Source organism: Carcharhinus amblyrhynchos, chromosome 21 (assembly GCF_965287045.1).
Source record: "Carcharhinus amblyrhynchos chromosome 21, sCarAmb.v2.hapA, whole genome shotgun sequence".
Lineage (NCBI taxonomy): Eukaryota > Metazoa > Chordata > Chondrichthyes > Carcharhiniformes > Carcharhinidae > Carcharhinus > Carcharhinus amblyrhynchos.
The window spans coordinates 10,313,487-10,331,406 of record NC_137344.1 but is presented as its reverse complement, the minus strand read 5'-3'; the positions used below and the strand labels follow the sequence as shown (position 1 = coordinate 10,331,406).

The window sequence follows — 17,920 nt, the reverse complement described above, 5'->3', positions numbered from 1 at the left end:
TTTCTTTATCTATTGTAGCATCAAATGTCCTCATTCAGATTCATGGAGTATAGAACATTCCTCTGCCATCACCACTTCCTTTCTGACCCTTTTTCTGTTCATTTTCCAGGGTAAATCAATACATATCCAGGCATAACTATATCCTCATTCTGAGATCTGCTGATAGCTGTGTTGATAAATGTACTGATCCTTGTGGTGTTCAAGCAGCTGAACAGAGGGGCTACCATCACAAAGAGTGAGAGAAAGACAAAAGATATTGGGGGAAACTCCTGCATTTAAATGGGAGAGAAGGGCAAAAGGGACATGAGTATTTCAAGGAGGGGTTGCTGCATATTTCTTTGACAATTCTCTCCACCGTTCCAAGGTATTATTCTGGCATGTAGGCAAAGCAATTGCCCGGCTGGACCCACTGTGTTTGCCTCACAGTGCCAGGGTTCTAGGTTCAATTCCCGGCTTGGGTTACTGTGCGGAGCCTGAACATTCACCCCATGTCTGCATGGGTTTCCTCCGGGTGCTATGGTTTTCTCCCAAAAGGACGTATTGGTCAGATGCATTGGCCATGCTAAATTTGCCCTCAGTGTAACCTAATAGGCACCGAAGTGTGAGCAACTAGGGGATTTTCACAGTAACTTCATTACAGTGTTAAGGTAAGCCTTCTTGTGACATTAATAAATAAATTTTAATGTTAATTTGATATGATGACTATTCAGCCTCTAGCCAACTACGCAGATGAGGAAAACTGCCAGCTCTTTACCTCAACTTTGGAACCTGAGTTTTATTTAATTTTTTGCAACGGATTCTAATTCTTAACTGTGCAAGTGGTTAGCACTGCTGCCCCACGTGCCAGGGACCCGGGTTCAATTCCGGCCTTGGACCTTTGATTGTGTGAAGTTTGCGTGTTCTCCCCGTGTCTGCATGATTTATTTCCCAGGTGCTCTGGTTTCCTCCAACACTCAAAAGATGTGTTGGTTAGATGGATTGGTCATACTAAATTGTTCCTTAGTATTCAAAGATGTGTAGGTTAGATGGATTGACCTTAGTGTTAGGGGAATTAGCAGAGTGGGGTTACAGGGATGGAGTCTGGGTGGGATTGTCGTCAGTGCAGGCTTGATGGGCCGAATGGCCTCTTTCTGCACTATCGGGATTCTATGATTCTAAGTTATTTCCAAATAAGCCACATACATGGGGGCAGCAATTCACTAAAGTACATGCTCCATGGCCACTAATGTAATAATAATACTCCCTATTAACAAACTGTAAGGCAGATAAACATATTACTGGACTCATTAGGGGTTAATTTCTTGCATTATTAATAAGGACCCCACATTAGATCGAATGTTTGAACAGACAACAGAATAAAATTAACTTTTCTAAGCAGACATAGTCTGTAACATTCTGTGTATTTACTTTATTCTAGATAGTGGTACTCTCTGGGTGACACACTGCTTACACAATATTACTGCAGATTTCATCAGACCTCCAAAACAATACTGCATTCTGCTACAGAACAAAACATTCCAGCCAATCACAATTTATCTGTTATCATTGCAAATGTATCACCCTGTACTTATTCAGCACATTGCTCCTGACAAATACTTCATCAGTGAAAGGGCTCCATTCTGATTTGCGTCCTTTCAATTCTGATCTGATCTTCAAAAGCAAACTTTTAATTATTTCAAAAAAAGCCCATTAGTTTGGAAAGAAAAGGGCTGGCAAACGGCTTTAACTGAAGTGCCAGAAGTTTGAAACACTGCAACTGGCTTCAACCCCCTTGAGGAGAGGGAGGCTGTGGGGGTGTGGGGGGTGGGGGGGTGTGGGAGGGTGGGTAGTGGGGACCTAACCCTTCATCGCTGGCCAGGGAGCCCACCCACACCCTCCCCTCCCCCCCATCCCCTGTGACTTGAGTGTCTGTCAGGTTTGCCGTTGTCAAAGAACCTCTCCACCACGAAAGCAGAAACGAGTGACGTTTTATTTCTTTTAAACTGCCGTGTTCTACTAAAGGACCGTTTGAAAAAGCTAACCGCCCTTGCTTTATTTGTCTCAAAGGCCGCTTACTCACCTTTGTTCTTGGAGATTCTGCCTCGACCAGCCCCAAAAGCCCGAAGCATTTAATGCTGGGTCTTGGCTTTCTCTGGGTGTTAATAAGGATGTGACTTTGTAAATTGGTCCCAGCTATTCAATGCAGAATCAGCTATGGTTTTTATGAACTGCAGCATTACGTAATGTCAATAACAAATGTACTTTAATTTTGTGCCAAAAATAGCTGGCCAGTCTGCAAGAAAACAATCAGGTGCTATGTTCCAGATGATTCAAATGGTACCACCACTGTTAAAGCTGTTTTCTTGCCTTTCTCTTCCCAGTTCATTTAGCATTTAACCAGTTCTTCAATAAATTGTTTCATGCGATTTTTGACTGATTGAACTATCCAATAGTGTGGTTAGAATGAAACTGTTACGGAAATCATAGAATCATTACAGTGCAGAAGGAGGCCATTCAGCCCCATTGAACCTGGACTGTCCACAATCCCACCCAGACCCTATCCCTGTAACCCCATGTATTTACTCTGCTAATCTCGCTGACATTAAGGGGCAGTTTATCACGGCTAACTAACCTAACCCGCTCATCTTTCGACTATGGGAGGGAAACCGGAGCACGCGATGGAAACCCGCACAGACACGGGGGGAGCGTGCAGACTCCGCACAGGCAATGACCCAAGCCGAGAATTGAAGCCAGGTCCCTGGCACTGGGAGGCAGCAGCGCTAACCACTGTGTCACCATGCCAACCTTGCTTGTTTCAGCTTATTCAACATATCACATCAAGTGGATATGAGGTCAGTGACAGTTTCCTTGTTGAACTGCAGTTTTCTGAAGGTGTAAAGGGCTCTGAGTTGGCTAATGCACAGCATGTCATCCCCACTGCCCAAGGGATAGAGCTTGATATAGCATTGTGTTACCAGGGCATGAAAAGAGGAGGGAATGGCCTAGTGGTACTATCACTAGATTATTAATACAGAAACTCAACTAATGTTCTGGGGATCCGGGTTCAAATCCTACCACAGCAACTGGCGGAATTTGAATTCAATAAAAAATATCTGGAATTAAGAATTTACTGATGACCATGAAACGATTGTCAGAAAAACCCATCTAGTTCACTCATGTCCTTTAGGGAAAGAAATCTGCTGTCTTTATCTGGTCTGGCCTACATGTGACTTCAGAGCCACAGCAATGTGGAAGACTCTCAACTGTCCTCCAAGGGTAACTAGGGATGGGCAATAAATGCTGGCCAGCCAGTGATGCCCATGTCCCATGAATGAATAAAAAAAAGATGAGGATGAGTACTTTTGCTTTAATTTGAAAAGATTTCTAACTACCAGAGAAGAGCTGGTGTAAATTTGGTTATAAATTATATCTATGCTCTGCTCCACCATTAGCATAATACACTCTAACTGATTTAAATGCATTTGATTAGTTGTCTGAAATCTGTCAAAATCTCTGATCTTTGTAAAGTTCCAGATACGTGTTTAGGATTCTGAATCAGTATGCCTTCCCTTTAAATAAAAAGAGGGGTACTGGTCCTGTCTGAGTGTCAAAGGACAAGGAAAATTACAGCACAGGAACAAGCCTTTTGACCCTCCAAGCCTGCACCAACCATGCTGTCCATTTGAACTAAAACCCCCCGCCCTTCCAGGGAGCGTATCCCTCTATTCCCATCTTATTCATGTATTTGTCCAGACGCCCTTTAAAAGTTATTATTGTCTCTTTTTTCACAACCTCCCCCGGCAGCGAGTTCCAGGCACCCACCACCCTCTGCATAAAAAAATTGCCTCGTACGTTTTCTTTAAACCTTGCCCCTCGCACATTAAACCTATCCCCCCTGGTAATTGACTCTTCCACCTTGGGAAAAAACTTCTGACTATCCACTCTGTCCACGCCCCGCATAATCTTGTAGACTTCTATCAGGTCACCCCTCAACCTCCTTCGTTCCAGTGATAACAAACCAAGTTTCTCCAATCCCTCCTCATAGCTAATGCCCTCCATATCAGGCAACATCCTGGTAAATCTTTTCAGTACCCTCCCCAAAGCCTCCACATGTATGTCATCAACAAAATTAGCCACTTTTTAGATAGAACAAACTAATGCAGAGCCAAAGCACCTTCGCAAAATTAAATCATAAGTTGAGTGTCTCACGTATCCTCCAGTACCTGTGGTGCACCAACAGTCATGGAACATCTGCACTGTATACTCCTTCTAACATTTATTTATTAGTGTCACAAGTAGGTTTACATTAACACTGCAATGAAGTTACATGTGACAATCCCCTAGTTGTCACACTCTGGTACCTGTTTGGGTACATTGAGGGAGAATTTACCATGACCAATGCACCTAACCAGCACATCTCTGGAGTGTGGGAGGAAACCAAACACCCTGAAGAAACCCACGCAGACATGGGGAGAACATGCAGACTCCACACAGACAGTGACCCAAGCTGGGAATCGAACCCGAGTCCTTGACGCTGTAAGGCAGCAGTGCTAACCACCGTGCCACCTCACACGCAGACAAGAGAAGCAGGCAATCCAAATGACCAACAACATCGGTCATGTCCAAACTGGCCACTTTGGTTATGTCAAGCGGCAGACCCATGAGGGGACACTCCATCTTTCTCGCCTACCTCCACATCAGGTGGACAGAGATTAAGAGCATTGTTCTGAAGTGGAACCAAAAGTTGAGAAGCAGCCCCCTTCAAATAATGAAACAGAGACAGGGTGGAATTTATCACTGTTGGGATAGTTGGCTACCTGCGTGTAGTATCTTGGACAATGAACGGTCATAGAACCTTGCGGAGGACAAGGAAGAAAATAGGTGTGTTGTCTCTGGAAGGCCGCAGAGTTATGTTGGCTGATTTATAGTTCATGTTACAGAAGCTGACACAAACTAAACAAGGGTTCTTCCAAATATCTTCAAATTAAGGCACCAAATTTCTCTGTGAAAACTTGGATAGTAAACAGGTGATGCCTTCAGATCCTACTTCTTTAGAATAGTAAAAATTCTGCCACAGAGATTGCACACTTCAGCATTATGGCTGTCCTAATGGAAGCAGATATTTAAGGTGGTAGGTATTCCGTACTAGGCTACAGTTGGAACCAAAAAACATACAAAGGGTGACACGGTAGCACAGTGGTTAGCACTGCTGCCTCACAGTGCACAGGACCCGGGTTCAATTCCAGCCCTGGGTGGGTAACTGTTCGTGTTGAGTTTGCATGTTCTCCCCGTATCTGCATGGGTTTCCTCTGGGTGCTCTTGGTTCCTCCCACAGTCCAAAAGATGTTCAGGTTAGACAGATTGGCCGTACTAAATTGCTCCCTTAGTATTCCAAGACATTTAGTTAGGAGGATTAGCAGGGTGAACGCATGGGGTTACAGGGATAGATCCGGGGATGGGCCAAGAAAAATTGCTCTGTCAGAGAGTCGGTGCAGATGCAATGGACCGAATGGCCTCCTTCTGCACTGTAGGGATTCTAAAAACTCATGGTGAACTGTAACTCGATGGGGAGGTGCTGTGTATTCACTAAGGCTCAAAACAACGCTGAACCTAAAACCTGCGAACCTGGCTGCTCACGTCACTAGTGCTCACGGGACTCATCTCAAAAAGAGACATTGTCCCAACATAACATACGCCAACTATAACACATAGCAGGTGGGATCATCTATTTTCTGTCAAAGACAACATGAGATTAACCATCTGACAGACTGCTGGGCCAGATTGTTATGCCAAGAACATGGCAGGACAGATCTGGCCATTTCAGCTTGTGAGTCAGGATTCTGAATCCTCATTTACAAATGCATAATGTTCTCGAGAGATTAGAGAAGTTCCTTTCCCTGTTCAAGTGGGCCACTGCGAATGATTACAACGGTAACCTCCGCGAGGGTTTCAGGCAATATCAAAGCTAAAGCTCGAGTGGTTTCTAGCTCGCAATTGAAACTGGAGATGAGACCAATGCCATGAAAGCACTCCACTGGTACTTTTTCATTATGTTATTACTACTGTGAGTGTTTCAAGTGATAATCTTCACTTGATTACCAAGAAATAATACAAGTCATTGAGCATATTAGAAATTTATGAGAAGCAGTATTGCTTAATAACATACAAATAGATTAGGAAGCAGGCAGTTGGTTTAGAAGCAAGTGCATCCATCAGTGAGGTCCTTTGAAGTGAAGGTTGGTTTACGCCACTGCTGACCTGTCACCTAAATCAGCCTTATGCATCCACATTATCCCCTTGGGAAGCAGTGACAGACACATATGCAATATTTATCATCATTTTTCCTGCATTAATTGATGACCATTCCCCTGCTTGGATGTCCTCTGCCTCCCATTCATGTCCTGGTCACTGCTGATAATTAACATTACATTAGCCAAACATTAGGTTCTCAAATATTTTGTTCAACTTTCCAATTTGGGGATTTGCTTTTCCTTTTCTGTTGGAGATGGAGCGAACCTCCAGAAATGGTCATCTGGGATGACGGACAAAGTTAACAAAGTGAAATGTGAAGTGATGGAATGATTGAAAACTTGTGACTTTATCTGAGTCAGGAATTAGAATTTGGGATGGAGGAGGAGGATGTGGGGGGGGGACAAGTCACAGTGTGAGGGGTGATGCACAACCAAATATAGAAGGGCGGCACGGTGGCACAGTGATTTACACTGCTGCCTCACAGCTCCAGGGACCTAGGTTTGGTTCCCAACTTGGGTCACCGTCTGTGTGGAGTTTACATGTTCTTCCCGTGGGTTCCCTCTGGGTGCTCTGGTTTCTTCCCACAGTCTAAAGATGTGCAGATTAGGTGCATTGGTCATGACAAATTGCCTCCTGGTGTCCCGTGATGAGAAGGTTACAGGGATTAATGGGGTAAATATGTGGGGTTGCGAGGATAGGGCCTAAGTGGAATTGTTGTTGGTGCAGACTTGATGGGCTGAATGGCGTCCTTCTGCACTGTAGGGATTCTATGAAAGACCAAATCAGTCTGGGAGGCATCAAAGAAAGACATGTTAAGGCACAAGGGAATATGGCAAATCTGGATGGCATTTATTTTAATACAAGGATCCTTACAGGTAAGGCTGATGAATGAGGGTGCTGATTAATGCATGAGAGTTTGATATCATTGCTATCACACAGATGTGGTTGAGAGATGGCCGGAACTGCCAGCTCAATATTCCGGGCTATAGAATCTTCAGGCGAGATCTATTTCTTATGTTCTTATGAGATTGGGGCGGTGTAAATGGGGGAAGGTGTAGCAGTTTTGATCAAGAATTCATTACTACAGTAAGGAGGAATCTTGCCTTAGCAGCCTCCTCAATTGAGGCCAAAAGGGTGGAACTTAAAAACAAAAATGGGGCAAACACTTATAGGCTCCCAAACAGCCAGGGAGAGAAAGAAGAGCAGATATGTAGTCAAATGTCAAAAATGTGTAAAAATAATAGGGTAACATTACTAAGCGATTTCAACTTCCCCAACATTAATTGGGATAGGCAAAATGTGGAAGGCTGAGAGTGGATAGAATTCATAAAATGCATCCAGGAGAGCTTTCTGAACGAGCACATAGAGAGTCCTACAACAAACGGGGCAGTACTGGCCCCAATTTTAGAGAATGAAGCGGGGCAGATAGTAAAGGTGTCAGTGGGGGAGCATTTCAGTAATTGTGACCATAATCCAGCATGATTTAAGGTAGCTATGGAAAAGGATAAAAATGGGCTGAAAGTATGATTTCTGAATTGGGAGAAGGCCAATTTTAATAGGGTCAGGCAGGATCTGGCCAAAGTGGAATGCGATCCACTATTCATAGGAAAATCCACATTAGAGCGGTGGGAGTTATTCAAAAAGGAAACAGAGAAAATACAAATGTGTTCCTGTAAAGGTAAAGGGTGGGGACCAACAAGTTCAGAGAACCCTGGGATGTCAAGGCATATACAGGATTGGATAAGGAAAAAAGGGAAACTTATGGCAGATTTGGGGTCTCAAAACAATGGATGGCCTAGACAAGTATGGAAACTGAATATACAACGAACGGTAGGGTGCCAGAGAGTACAGAGGACTACAGGGACCTTGGGGTGTATTTCCGAAGATCCCTGAAGGCAGCAGGACAGGTAACTAAAATGGTTAAGAAGTCATATAGCATACTTGCTTTATTAGCCAAAGCATAGAATATAAGAGCAGGTTGATTATGATGGAGCTGAATAAATATTCATTAGGCCACAGCTAGAGCACTGTGTGCAGCTCTGGTCACCACACTATAGGAAGGATGTGTCTAGAATGGGTGCAGAGGGGATTCACCAGGATGTTGCCTGGGCTGGAGCATTTCAGCTATGAAGAGAGGCTGGTTAGACTGGCCTTGTTTTCCTTGAAGCAGAGGAGACTGAGGGGCTATCTGGTTGAGGTGTACAAAATTATGAGGGGCATAGTTAGGATAGATAGGAAGAAACTGTTCCTCTTGGTAAAGGGGTCAATAACCTGAGACATAGATTTACAGTAAGGAGCAGGAAGTTTAGAGGGGATTTGAGGAAACACTTTTTCACACAGAGGGTGCTGGAACTCACTGCCTGAAAGGCTGGTAGGGGCAGGAACCCTCAACATTTAAGAAGTATTTAGATGAGCACTTGAAATGCCATAGCGTACACGACTATGGGCCAAGTGCTGGTAAATGGTATTCGAATAGACAGGAGTTCGATGGCCGATGCAGATACAATGGGCTGAAGGGCCTCTTTCGGTGCTGTAAGACTCTATGACTCTGTGACTAGAAGAGACGAATATCCATCTTAAACCTCAGAACAAGACTTCCCTGAGTAGATTCAGCATTTGATTTTGGATCGAGGAAAGTTCTACAGGTTTACAATCAGATAAAGCGTCTAGGCTTGTGGGTGTAAAATTAGGAGGGGTTACTAAAATAAATGGTTCATAGTGCCCCGTTAATGCACCATTCCCAGTCCACTGAAGTTCTCTATTGGCAGAGAACTATGAGTAAAGAATGGCAGCGATGGTTCCTACTGCAGCTAATTATACTGTGATGAGTGGAGTAGCATCAGAAGATGACATTGCTGCCCCATTCAGCCACAAAGACCAGAAGTTGGCAATCCTTCTCACCCTTCCTTTTAATTGCCTGAAATAAAACTATTGGGAACCACAAAAAAAAATTCAGAATCCCAAAATTCAGTACTCGATAAATTACCTAGTGTCTCTGATAGAATGAAGTCAGGTCAGCTTTTAAACAGTGGTGCACCATAGTCTGGATGAGGGAAAATTTTGAAAGATTGGTTCAAAAGGTCCTCCTCAAACTCCCGAAACCAAGGCACACCTCCCAACTAATCCCCTATGGTCTTCCTTGCCCACCGTACCATGGTGGCCCCCATTCACCCACTATGGCTGCTTATGCCCCTCATACTAAAGTATTCCCCCACCCACTCCCATGACCATTCACCCATGTACACTGTATGGAAGTAATAAACCCTAATCCTTCCTGTTGATACTGCTTGCAGGTCAAAGGTTGCCAGACCACGTGGAATAGTATTTCATATTATCCAAGAAAGTTACAATTGGTCCCTTTACAGTTGTTGAAAACTTTTGCGCCAGAAGTCTCCACCTCATCCGTGGCTGGGATTCTCCGATGCTGCTGAAAGTGAACGGAGTTTTGGCTGGAACGCCAAATTCTTTCTTCTCACTTGCAGTGGGATGGGCTCGGTCGAGATCGGAGAATCCCGCCCTTGAAGTCCTTTCCAAACATTGTTAAAAAACAATGACACACTCCACAAACCTTTTAGGGAAATGACAAATTTTCCTTCCAGGTCAAAATGCTGCCACACAAACTCTGAATTAAAAGCTGGAATTTTACTGCCCCAGCCTTCCCAGAATCGGGGCGTGCAGAACAGAATTCTTCATTGGCCTTGCGTGGGAGTTTACTAGCCTCGCTCGAGTGAGGCTCGTAAAATCCTGTCCATGCTGTTTTTCAAAAATTTTTAATTATAATTTTGACAATAAAATTATCCTTAAAACAAATTTGAACCTAAGATTTTTTTTATTATTATTAATTCATGGAACGTGGGTGTTACTGGCTGGCCAGCATTTATTGCCCATCCCTAGTTGCCCTTGTTCAGACGGCAGTTGAGAGTCAACCACATTGCTGTGGCTCTGGAGTCACAGGTAGACCAGAGCAGGTAAGGACAGCAGATTTCCTTCAGCAAAGGACATTAATGAATGAGATGGGTTTTTCCAACAATCAACAATGGCTTCATGGTCATCAGTAGATTCTTAATGTAGATTTTATTTTTATAAATTGAATTCAAATTCCACTATCTGCCATGGTGGGATTTGAACCCAGATCCCCAGAACATTAGCTGAGTTTCTGGTCTAACAATAATGACACTAGGCCATCGGTGCTAAGACAATTTTTTGACTACTGATTCCCATGATGAAAGCTGCTTCTAAGAGCACATTCAGACTAATTTATTGCCTCAATTAGATTACCAACAATCTGCTGGAAAAAATTAAACCTGTCCCTCGAAACAGCTCCATTATCTATGATCATGATGCAGCGAGGCCCTTGAATAGGTTTATAGGTAGCACAATAATATTTTTCACTTAAATAATCATTTGTACTGTAAAGTGCAGCATAATTAGTCATTTTAATAAAACACGCTCTTACATTTTTTGACTTCAATTTTTTTCAGGCTTTCTTCATGTCAATGTGATCCCACTGGGTCAGGGTGGGAGCTGAGAATGAGATGTACATGTGACTGCAAAGCCAGAGACTGCACAGCCCTGCACTAAATCAGTCACCTGTTAACCTGGTGCCCCTGCAATGTAATATTACTCTGGTACTGCCACATGTTTGCCACTCTTCATTTTGCTTCTTGTTCTTATCAATGTCTTAGGGGTTAACCTTGACCAGAATCTGCACTGCACTAGCCATATAAATACCCAGCGCAGGTCAGAGGCAAGAAATTCTGCAGCGACGATCTCACCTCCAGACTGCTGTCCACCATCGAAAATGTACAAGTCAGGAGTGTGATGGAATATTCCCCACTTGCCTGGGTGAGTGCAGTTCCAGCAACGCTCAAGAAACTCGACACCATCCAGGATAAAGCAGCCTGCTTGATTGCTACCCCTTCCATCCACCTCCCCCATCCTCCACTCCTCCCCCATCCCCCACTCCTTCTGCACCTCTCACTCCTCCCTCACCCCACTGCTCTCCTCTCTCCGTAAACAGCCATTAGTGACATATCCAGCTCCCACATCTACTCCCAACCACCACCACGTAGAAATTAATCCCATTCCCCTCCCCCCCCCGCCCACCTCCCTGCCGAGGCTCATTGTGGGGTCCACCCCTTCCAGTGCCCCTTGGTACAGGGTACAGGTTAGTATGGTGCCAACTTGGCAATGCAGATTTGCCTTGGGGGTTGGGGGGGGTGCCGCGTAAAGGTAAGTAAAGCCTTCGGGTTGGGGGGGGGGAGAAATCCCCATGCCAGGTTTACATATTCCTGGAGGAATCATCGGATCACTTCCTGCCTCCACATTGCAGCCATCTGCGATCTGATCTGTCTATCCTCTTGATACACCAGATTCCCAAGCTGACTAAATGGTTTTGGACTCTCAGGCAGATAATCCTGCTATTCCCCAGTCCAAAATTTTTATTAATTGTAAAGGAAAGTATTCAAGGATTTTCTTTTCCCCACTATGATCTGATTTTTCTCCTGGGCTGTTCCCAATCCTACTGGGAGACTCATCTCCAATTTCTGGAGACTCCAGGCTGATCCCGCTGGATTTTTAAATATTGATTTCCGGGATTTGAGTGTTATTGGCCAGGCCACCATTTACTGCCCACTCCTACTCGCCCATCAGAAGGTGTGGGTGAGCTGCACTCCCTGATGTGTAGGTACACCCACAGTGCTGTTAGGAGGATGTTCCAGGTTTTTGACCCAGCGACAGTAAAGGAACAGTGATACATTTCCAAGACAGCATAGTGAGTGACTTGGAGAGGAACCTCCGGGTGGTGATGTTCCCAGGTAACTGCTGTCCTTGTCTGTCCGTGTGGAGTTTGCACATTCTCCCTGTGCCTGCGTGGATTTCCTCCGGGTGAACATAAGAACATAAGAAATAGGAGCAGGAGTAGGCCATCTAGCCCTTCGAGCCTGCCCCGCCATTCAATAAGATCATGGCTGATCTGTCGTGACTCAGTTCCACATTCCCGCCCTCTCCCCATAACCCTTAATCCCCTTGCTTATCAAAAACCCATCAACCCACGTCTTAAAAATATTTAGCGAGGCAGCCTCCACCACTTCAACGGGCAGAGAATTCCAGAGATTCACCACCCTTTGAGTGAAGAAGTTCTTCCTCAACTCTGTTCTAAACCGCCCCCCCTTTATCTTGAGGCTGTGCCCCCTCGTCCTACTGTCCTTTCTGAGCGGGAAGAGTCTCTCCACCTCTATCCTATCCATCCCATTCATCATCTTATACGTCTCAATGAGATCTCCCCTCATTCTTCTAAACTCTAACGAGTACAAGCCTAGTTTATTCAGCCTCTCCTCATAGCTCAACCCCCTCAACTCCGGTATCAGCCTAGTAAACCTCCTCTGCACTCCCTCCAAGGCCAAAATATCCGGGTGCTCAGGTTTTCTGCAGTCCAAAAATGGGTGCATTGTCAATGCTAAATTCTTCCTCAATGTACCTGAACAGGCGCCTGAGTGTGGCGACTAGGGGAATTCACAGTAGCTTCATTACACTGTTAATGTAAGCCTTTTTGTGGCTAATAAATAAACTTTACTTCTGTATGGTCATGGGTTTGGAAGGTGCTGTTAAAAGCATCCTGGTGAGTTCCTGCAGTGCATCTTGTAGATGGTACACACGGCTATTGCCGTTCTTCTGTATTCCCCTTCTCACATCAAACAAAATCTGACAGTGAACCACACAGGAAAGTTTAGGAGTGCTGACTTAAGCAAAGAGATATTTAGCGGGATCTTACAGCCTCACTCGTCCCAAAATTGTAAAATCCTGCCCGGGATCAACAGACCTTCCCACTGTCCGCCCCTCACCCGCTACGATTCCCCTGGCAGTGGTAGGGTGGGGTGCGGTGGGGGAACGGTAAAATTTCGGCCATTGAAATAGTCGTTTGAAAGATTGGTTAAAGAGATAGGGGAGTAGGATCCAAGAGAGCAGTTGGTTAGCTCAGTCGGCTGGACGGCTGGTTCGTGATACAGAGCATCGTCAACAGAGTGGGTTCAATTCCTGTGCCGTTCCCGTGAGGGCCCCGCCTTCTCAACCTTGCCTTCAGGTTAAATCACCAACAGTCAGCTCTCGCCCTGAAAGGGATGAGCCGTCTCTGGCCTGTGGGACTAGGGAAAATTTCCCTCCTGTCCTTTAGGCTTGCAGGAACTAGTGTTTAGCTCACTCCCTAGAGGCTGCAAGAATGCCCCACAATGTTTGCACAGTGTGCACATGTATGTATGTGGGTGTGTGTATGCATGTGTATATGCATGCATGTTTGTGTGTGTGCATACAAGTGTGCCTATGCTTGTGGGGCTATGTGTGCACGTGTGTGTGTGTGTGTGTGCGCGCGCACGCATGCGTACATACTTGTGGGATTGTATGTGTGCTCATGTATGTGCGCGTGTGTGTGTGTGTGTGTGCATGCATGCATACATACTTGTGGGATTGTATGTGTGCGCGTGTGTGTGGTGGAGCTGCTGAATCTATGCAGCCACAGAGAAGCACATCAGGTGGTCTTCATGATGGTTTCTGATCAAATTGCACCCAGCGAGCGCTTGGATCCTTCAGGACAAAGAACACCTACTGAGATTGATGTTGTAGATTGTATTCAAGAGATGGAGCGATATAAAAATGCAGCAAAACCTTATGGAAAATGGACTGGTGAGAATGATGTGAAATGGGTGAAACATACATGCCGCCTGTCAAATTCACAAGTCTTATCAGCACTCCGAACACACGGATCATCTGTGTTTTAACACATGTTGAAGTAATAATGTTGCAGCTCTGCGCCAGGAAGCATCTACTTGTCACGGAGCTGCCTCTCCTGAAGCTACTGCAGAGACTTTTTTGGCTGCAGGATTCTCTGTAGTTGATGGTCTCTCTCCACAGGATGGTGGGATTCTCGTGAAGCCTCCAAAATACCAAAGAATCTTATGCACTTGGCAGCTTTCCTTTGTCTTGTGTTAACTGACATTAGTGCTGGAATTTTACCAGCATGCTTGCCCTTGGAATCAGGGCAAGTGAGGCTCACAGAACATGATTCTCCACTGGCCATTGGTGGGATCTTACGAGTGTTGGGCATACAAGGCGGTTAAATTCTGGAATTAATGTTTTGAAGGTTTGTGGAGTAATAAGAAGGGAAAAACAGTTGGGTCTAGTTCCCAATGGAGTGAATTCAAGTTTGCTAAGCTCTGGGCAGAGGGTGGGGTTTGGAAAATTAGGGTTTTCCTGCAAATTTTGGAGATTCAACTAGGGATGGTGTGAATCTGAAGTGTTGGGGTTCAGATTAGGAAGGTCACTAGGGGATTTCTAGTCTCTGGGAGGTTGTCTGACCTGCACTTACCTCCTGATCCAAACATCGCTCACCTCAGTTTAATTGCTGGGTTTCCCAAGACTCAGCAGGCTAAGGATGAATCTCAGTTGGTAAATAAAAATGAGGTGCAACCTCAGTGTAACATTTCAGATGCCAGCCCATCTCAAGGGAGTGGGTGGGTTGCCTGCCTCTGCTGGAATGTAGAGGGCAAGTTGGGTCATGGGGATACAGTTTTTAACACCCCACCCCAGCCTGTCTGCTTTTATAAAATTCCACAATACATAAGGCAGATTATGTCTATTTTTCACCAAATCAGGAAGATCCTATATTCCAGAGAAATCTACTGCAGTCTTCCAACTGATTTGCTTTTGATCAGGTGTTCCTTCCAGTTCTCCTGAAGAAACAGGGAATGGGGAGGCGATGACCTAGTGGTATTATCACTAGACTATTAATCCAGAAACTCAGCTAATGTTCTGGGGACCCAGGTTTGAATCCTGCCACGGCAGATGGTGGAATTTGAATTCAATGAAAAGAAAATCTGGAGTTAAGAATCTACTGCTGAGCATGAAACCATTCTCAATTGCTGGAAAAACCCATCTGGTTCACTAACATCCTTTAGGGAAGGAAATCTGCTATCCTTACCTGGTCTGGCCTACTTGTGACTCCAGAATCACAGCAATGTGGTTGACTCTCAACTACCCTCGGGCAACTAGGGATGGGCAATAAATGCTGGCCAGCCAGCAATGCCCATGTCCTACGGATGAATAAAAGAAAATTGTGGGAGTCCATGGACAAACCGTGGATCTGATCTGGGATTCGTACTCCAGCTCCTCAGTATGTTAGGCTCACTGGAGTTAGCAGTTACAACCTAATTCAACGTTGTTTTTGATGATTTGTTCAATGTCATTCCAAGGGCTAACAAAGGTGTTCTGGGCATTCCTGAAAGAATTGAGATAGTTACTTATGCAGATTATATGACATCGGTGTGAATCTATCATTCAACTCCCTTTAGCTTTCAATAAAGTATTGAAAACAGGAAATGATGGTGTAGAGGTAATTTCCCTGAGTGGGACGCTGTGTCGGAGAGTCAGCACAGACTCGATGGGCCACATGGCCTATTGCGCGCTGTAGGGATTCTATGATTCTCAGTTTATCTGCTTACTTACTGTTTGTCATACATGTGGCCATGAGGTTTCTAATTATATGAAACCAATCCATGAGGCACAATCCTCTAACTGTTGGTCAAATCCCTGAAATCCCATGGAAATAAAATAATTCATGCAGTAGCCTCGATCATGATCACACCCCACCCCCCCCCCTTTCCCAGGATGAGGGCTCGTTACAAATTGGCAGGCTTTTTTGTTTGAAGCTGTTTGAAAGCTTTTGCAAGTTTTTAAGGTTGGCATGTTTCGCCACTTAGAGAATTTCAAGTGGTTCTTTTATTCTGTAAAATCACGGTCCTTTCTCATAACCCTTGCCAGCAACTCCGGAGCCAACTGCTCACTCCTCAAGATCCAACAGTTTAAAGCCCATGGCCTACCTGAGGACAGACTGGTGGGACGCCGGGTTAAAACATATTAATCAAACATACCACTGGACAGAAAGCCGTATTATCTCAAGGGCAGGAAGCGCTGTACCGAGGAGGATTGCTACAAAGTCTCATTTACATTTCATTGACCGCAACGTAAAATGTTAATGACCACTGCCTTAATTCCAGCCGAATTTACAATATTACAATCAGTAATTTGAACAAAACCCAGTTACGAGGAATCCTAAAGTCAGCGATTTAGCAAAGCAAAAGAAAAAAGTTGACGACAGCAAAAACGGGTAGGAAATAAATTTGCAACAGGATACTTTGAACAATGCAATGTGAATCCACGGCCCCGTTGCTTTTTTTTAAAAAATGTTTATGCTGACATTCCAAGGCACACTTTCACTAGGTTTACTCCCCAGTCTCTCCCACTTCAGCTCCTCAGCCAACACTAAACACAAAAGCTGACAGCTGCCAGTTCTTGCAGTGGAATTCCCGATAGTTAAAGCTGCCATTGTCTTGACTCTGACCCTAACCTTTCACCAAATTTCAATCCATGTTTGCAGGCTGCTATTTTCACATGCGTGTACATTTGTAACTAACTTCATTTGAATCTTCAAACTGCTGCACACCAATATTTTTATAATATCCCTGGTAATTCTCTGCTAGGACAAAAACCCATAAGACATAGGATTAGAATGAGGCCACTCAGCCCATTGAGCCTGCTCCGCTATTCAATGGTGGATGATATCTTTCTCATCCCTATTCTCCTGCCTTTTCCTCATAACCCCTGATCCCCTTATTAATCAAGAACCTAATTATCTTTGTCTTAAAAGACACTCAATGACCTGGCCTCCACAGCCTTCTGCGGCAAAGAGTTCCACAGATTCACCACTCTCTGGCTGAAGAAATTCCTCCTTACCTCTGTTTTAAAGGATTGTCCCTTTAGCCTGAGGTTGTGCCCTCTGGTTCTAGTTTTTCCTACTAGTGGAAACATCCTCTCCACGTCCACTCTACCCATGCCCCACAGTATCCTGTAAGTTTCAATAACCCCACTCATCCTTCTAAACTCCAATGAGTGTGGACACAGAATCTTCATCCATTCCTCATACAACAAAGGCCGTGATTCAGTTGATAGCAGGCAGAAGGTAGCGGGTTCATCCCCCTTAGAGTCAGGGGGATTAGCAGGGCAAATACAGAAGGAGCATCAAGCCTGCACCAACAACAATCCCACCCAGGCTCTACGCCCACATATTTACTCTGCTAATCCCCCTGACTCTAAGGGCAATTTAGCATGACCAATCAGCCTAACCTGCACATCTGTGGCCCGTGGGAGGAAACCAGACACCCAGAGGAAACCCATGCATACACAGGGAGAACATGCAAAGTCCATACAGATAGTGACCTGAGGCTGGAATTGAACCCAGGTCCCAGGCACTGTGAGCCAGCAGTGCTAACCACTGTGCCATCATGCTGCCCAACTCTTCAAAAAGCTCTTCATTGGATGTCAAATGTTTTTAGATGTCCTGGGCAGCACAGCTCCACATGTGGTTGCCCGCATTTTAAAATCTTCCTGATTCCAACCAAAACTTCCAAGCAAACAAAACTTGCACATCTGCAAAAGCAGCTGGCGCCTGATTCATCCATGGCCACTGCATGACAATTCCTCGGCCTTCCCTGATAGGGTAAGCAACTGTAGTTCCGACCCCTGAAGTGCGCAGGCCTTGTGGCCGCCATATTGGAATACTAGAAAGCCATTTAGCATCTTCAGAACAATGGCTGCCCTGTTAAATATCTCCGTGCCACTGTTTCCAAACCCAAATATCCAG

General features: G+C 44.9%; 1 protein-coding gene across 4 annotated transcripts in view; it reads right to left on the bottom strand.

The window, feature by feature from the left end:
• Window positions 1-17,920, bottom strand: part of aatkb (apoptosis-associated tyrosine kinase b) — a 301,371-nt gene that overhangs the window by 137,551 nt on the left and 145,900 nt on the right. For 3 of the 4 annotated variants that reach the window (XM_080209474.1, XM_080209478.1, XM_080209475.1), the window contains exon 1: window positions 2,060-2,118. The exons of the other annotated variant lie outside the window; for it this stretch is intronic. In XM_080209474.1, coding sequence (XP_080065600.1) covers window positions 2,060-2,108 — 49 coding nt within the window. In that variant the 5' untranslated portion in view covers window positions 2,109-2,118. Of the gene's footprint in view, window positions 1-2,059; window positions 2,119-17,920 lie in introns of those variants that run through there. 4 annotated transcript variants of the gene reach the window in all.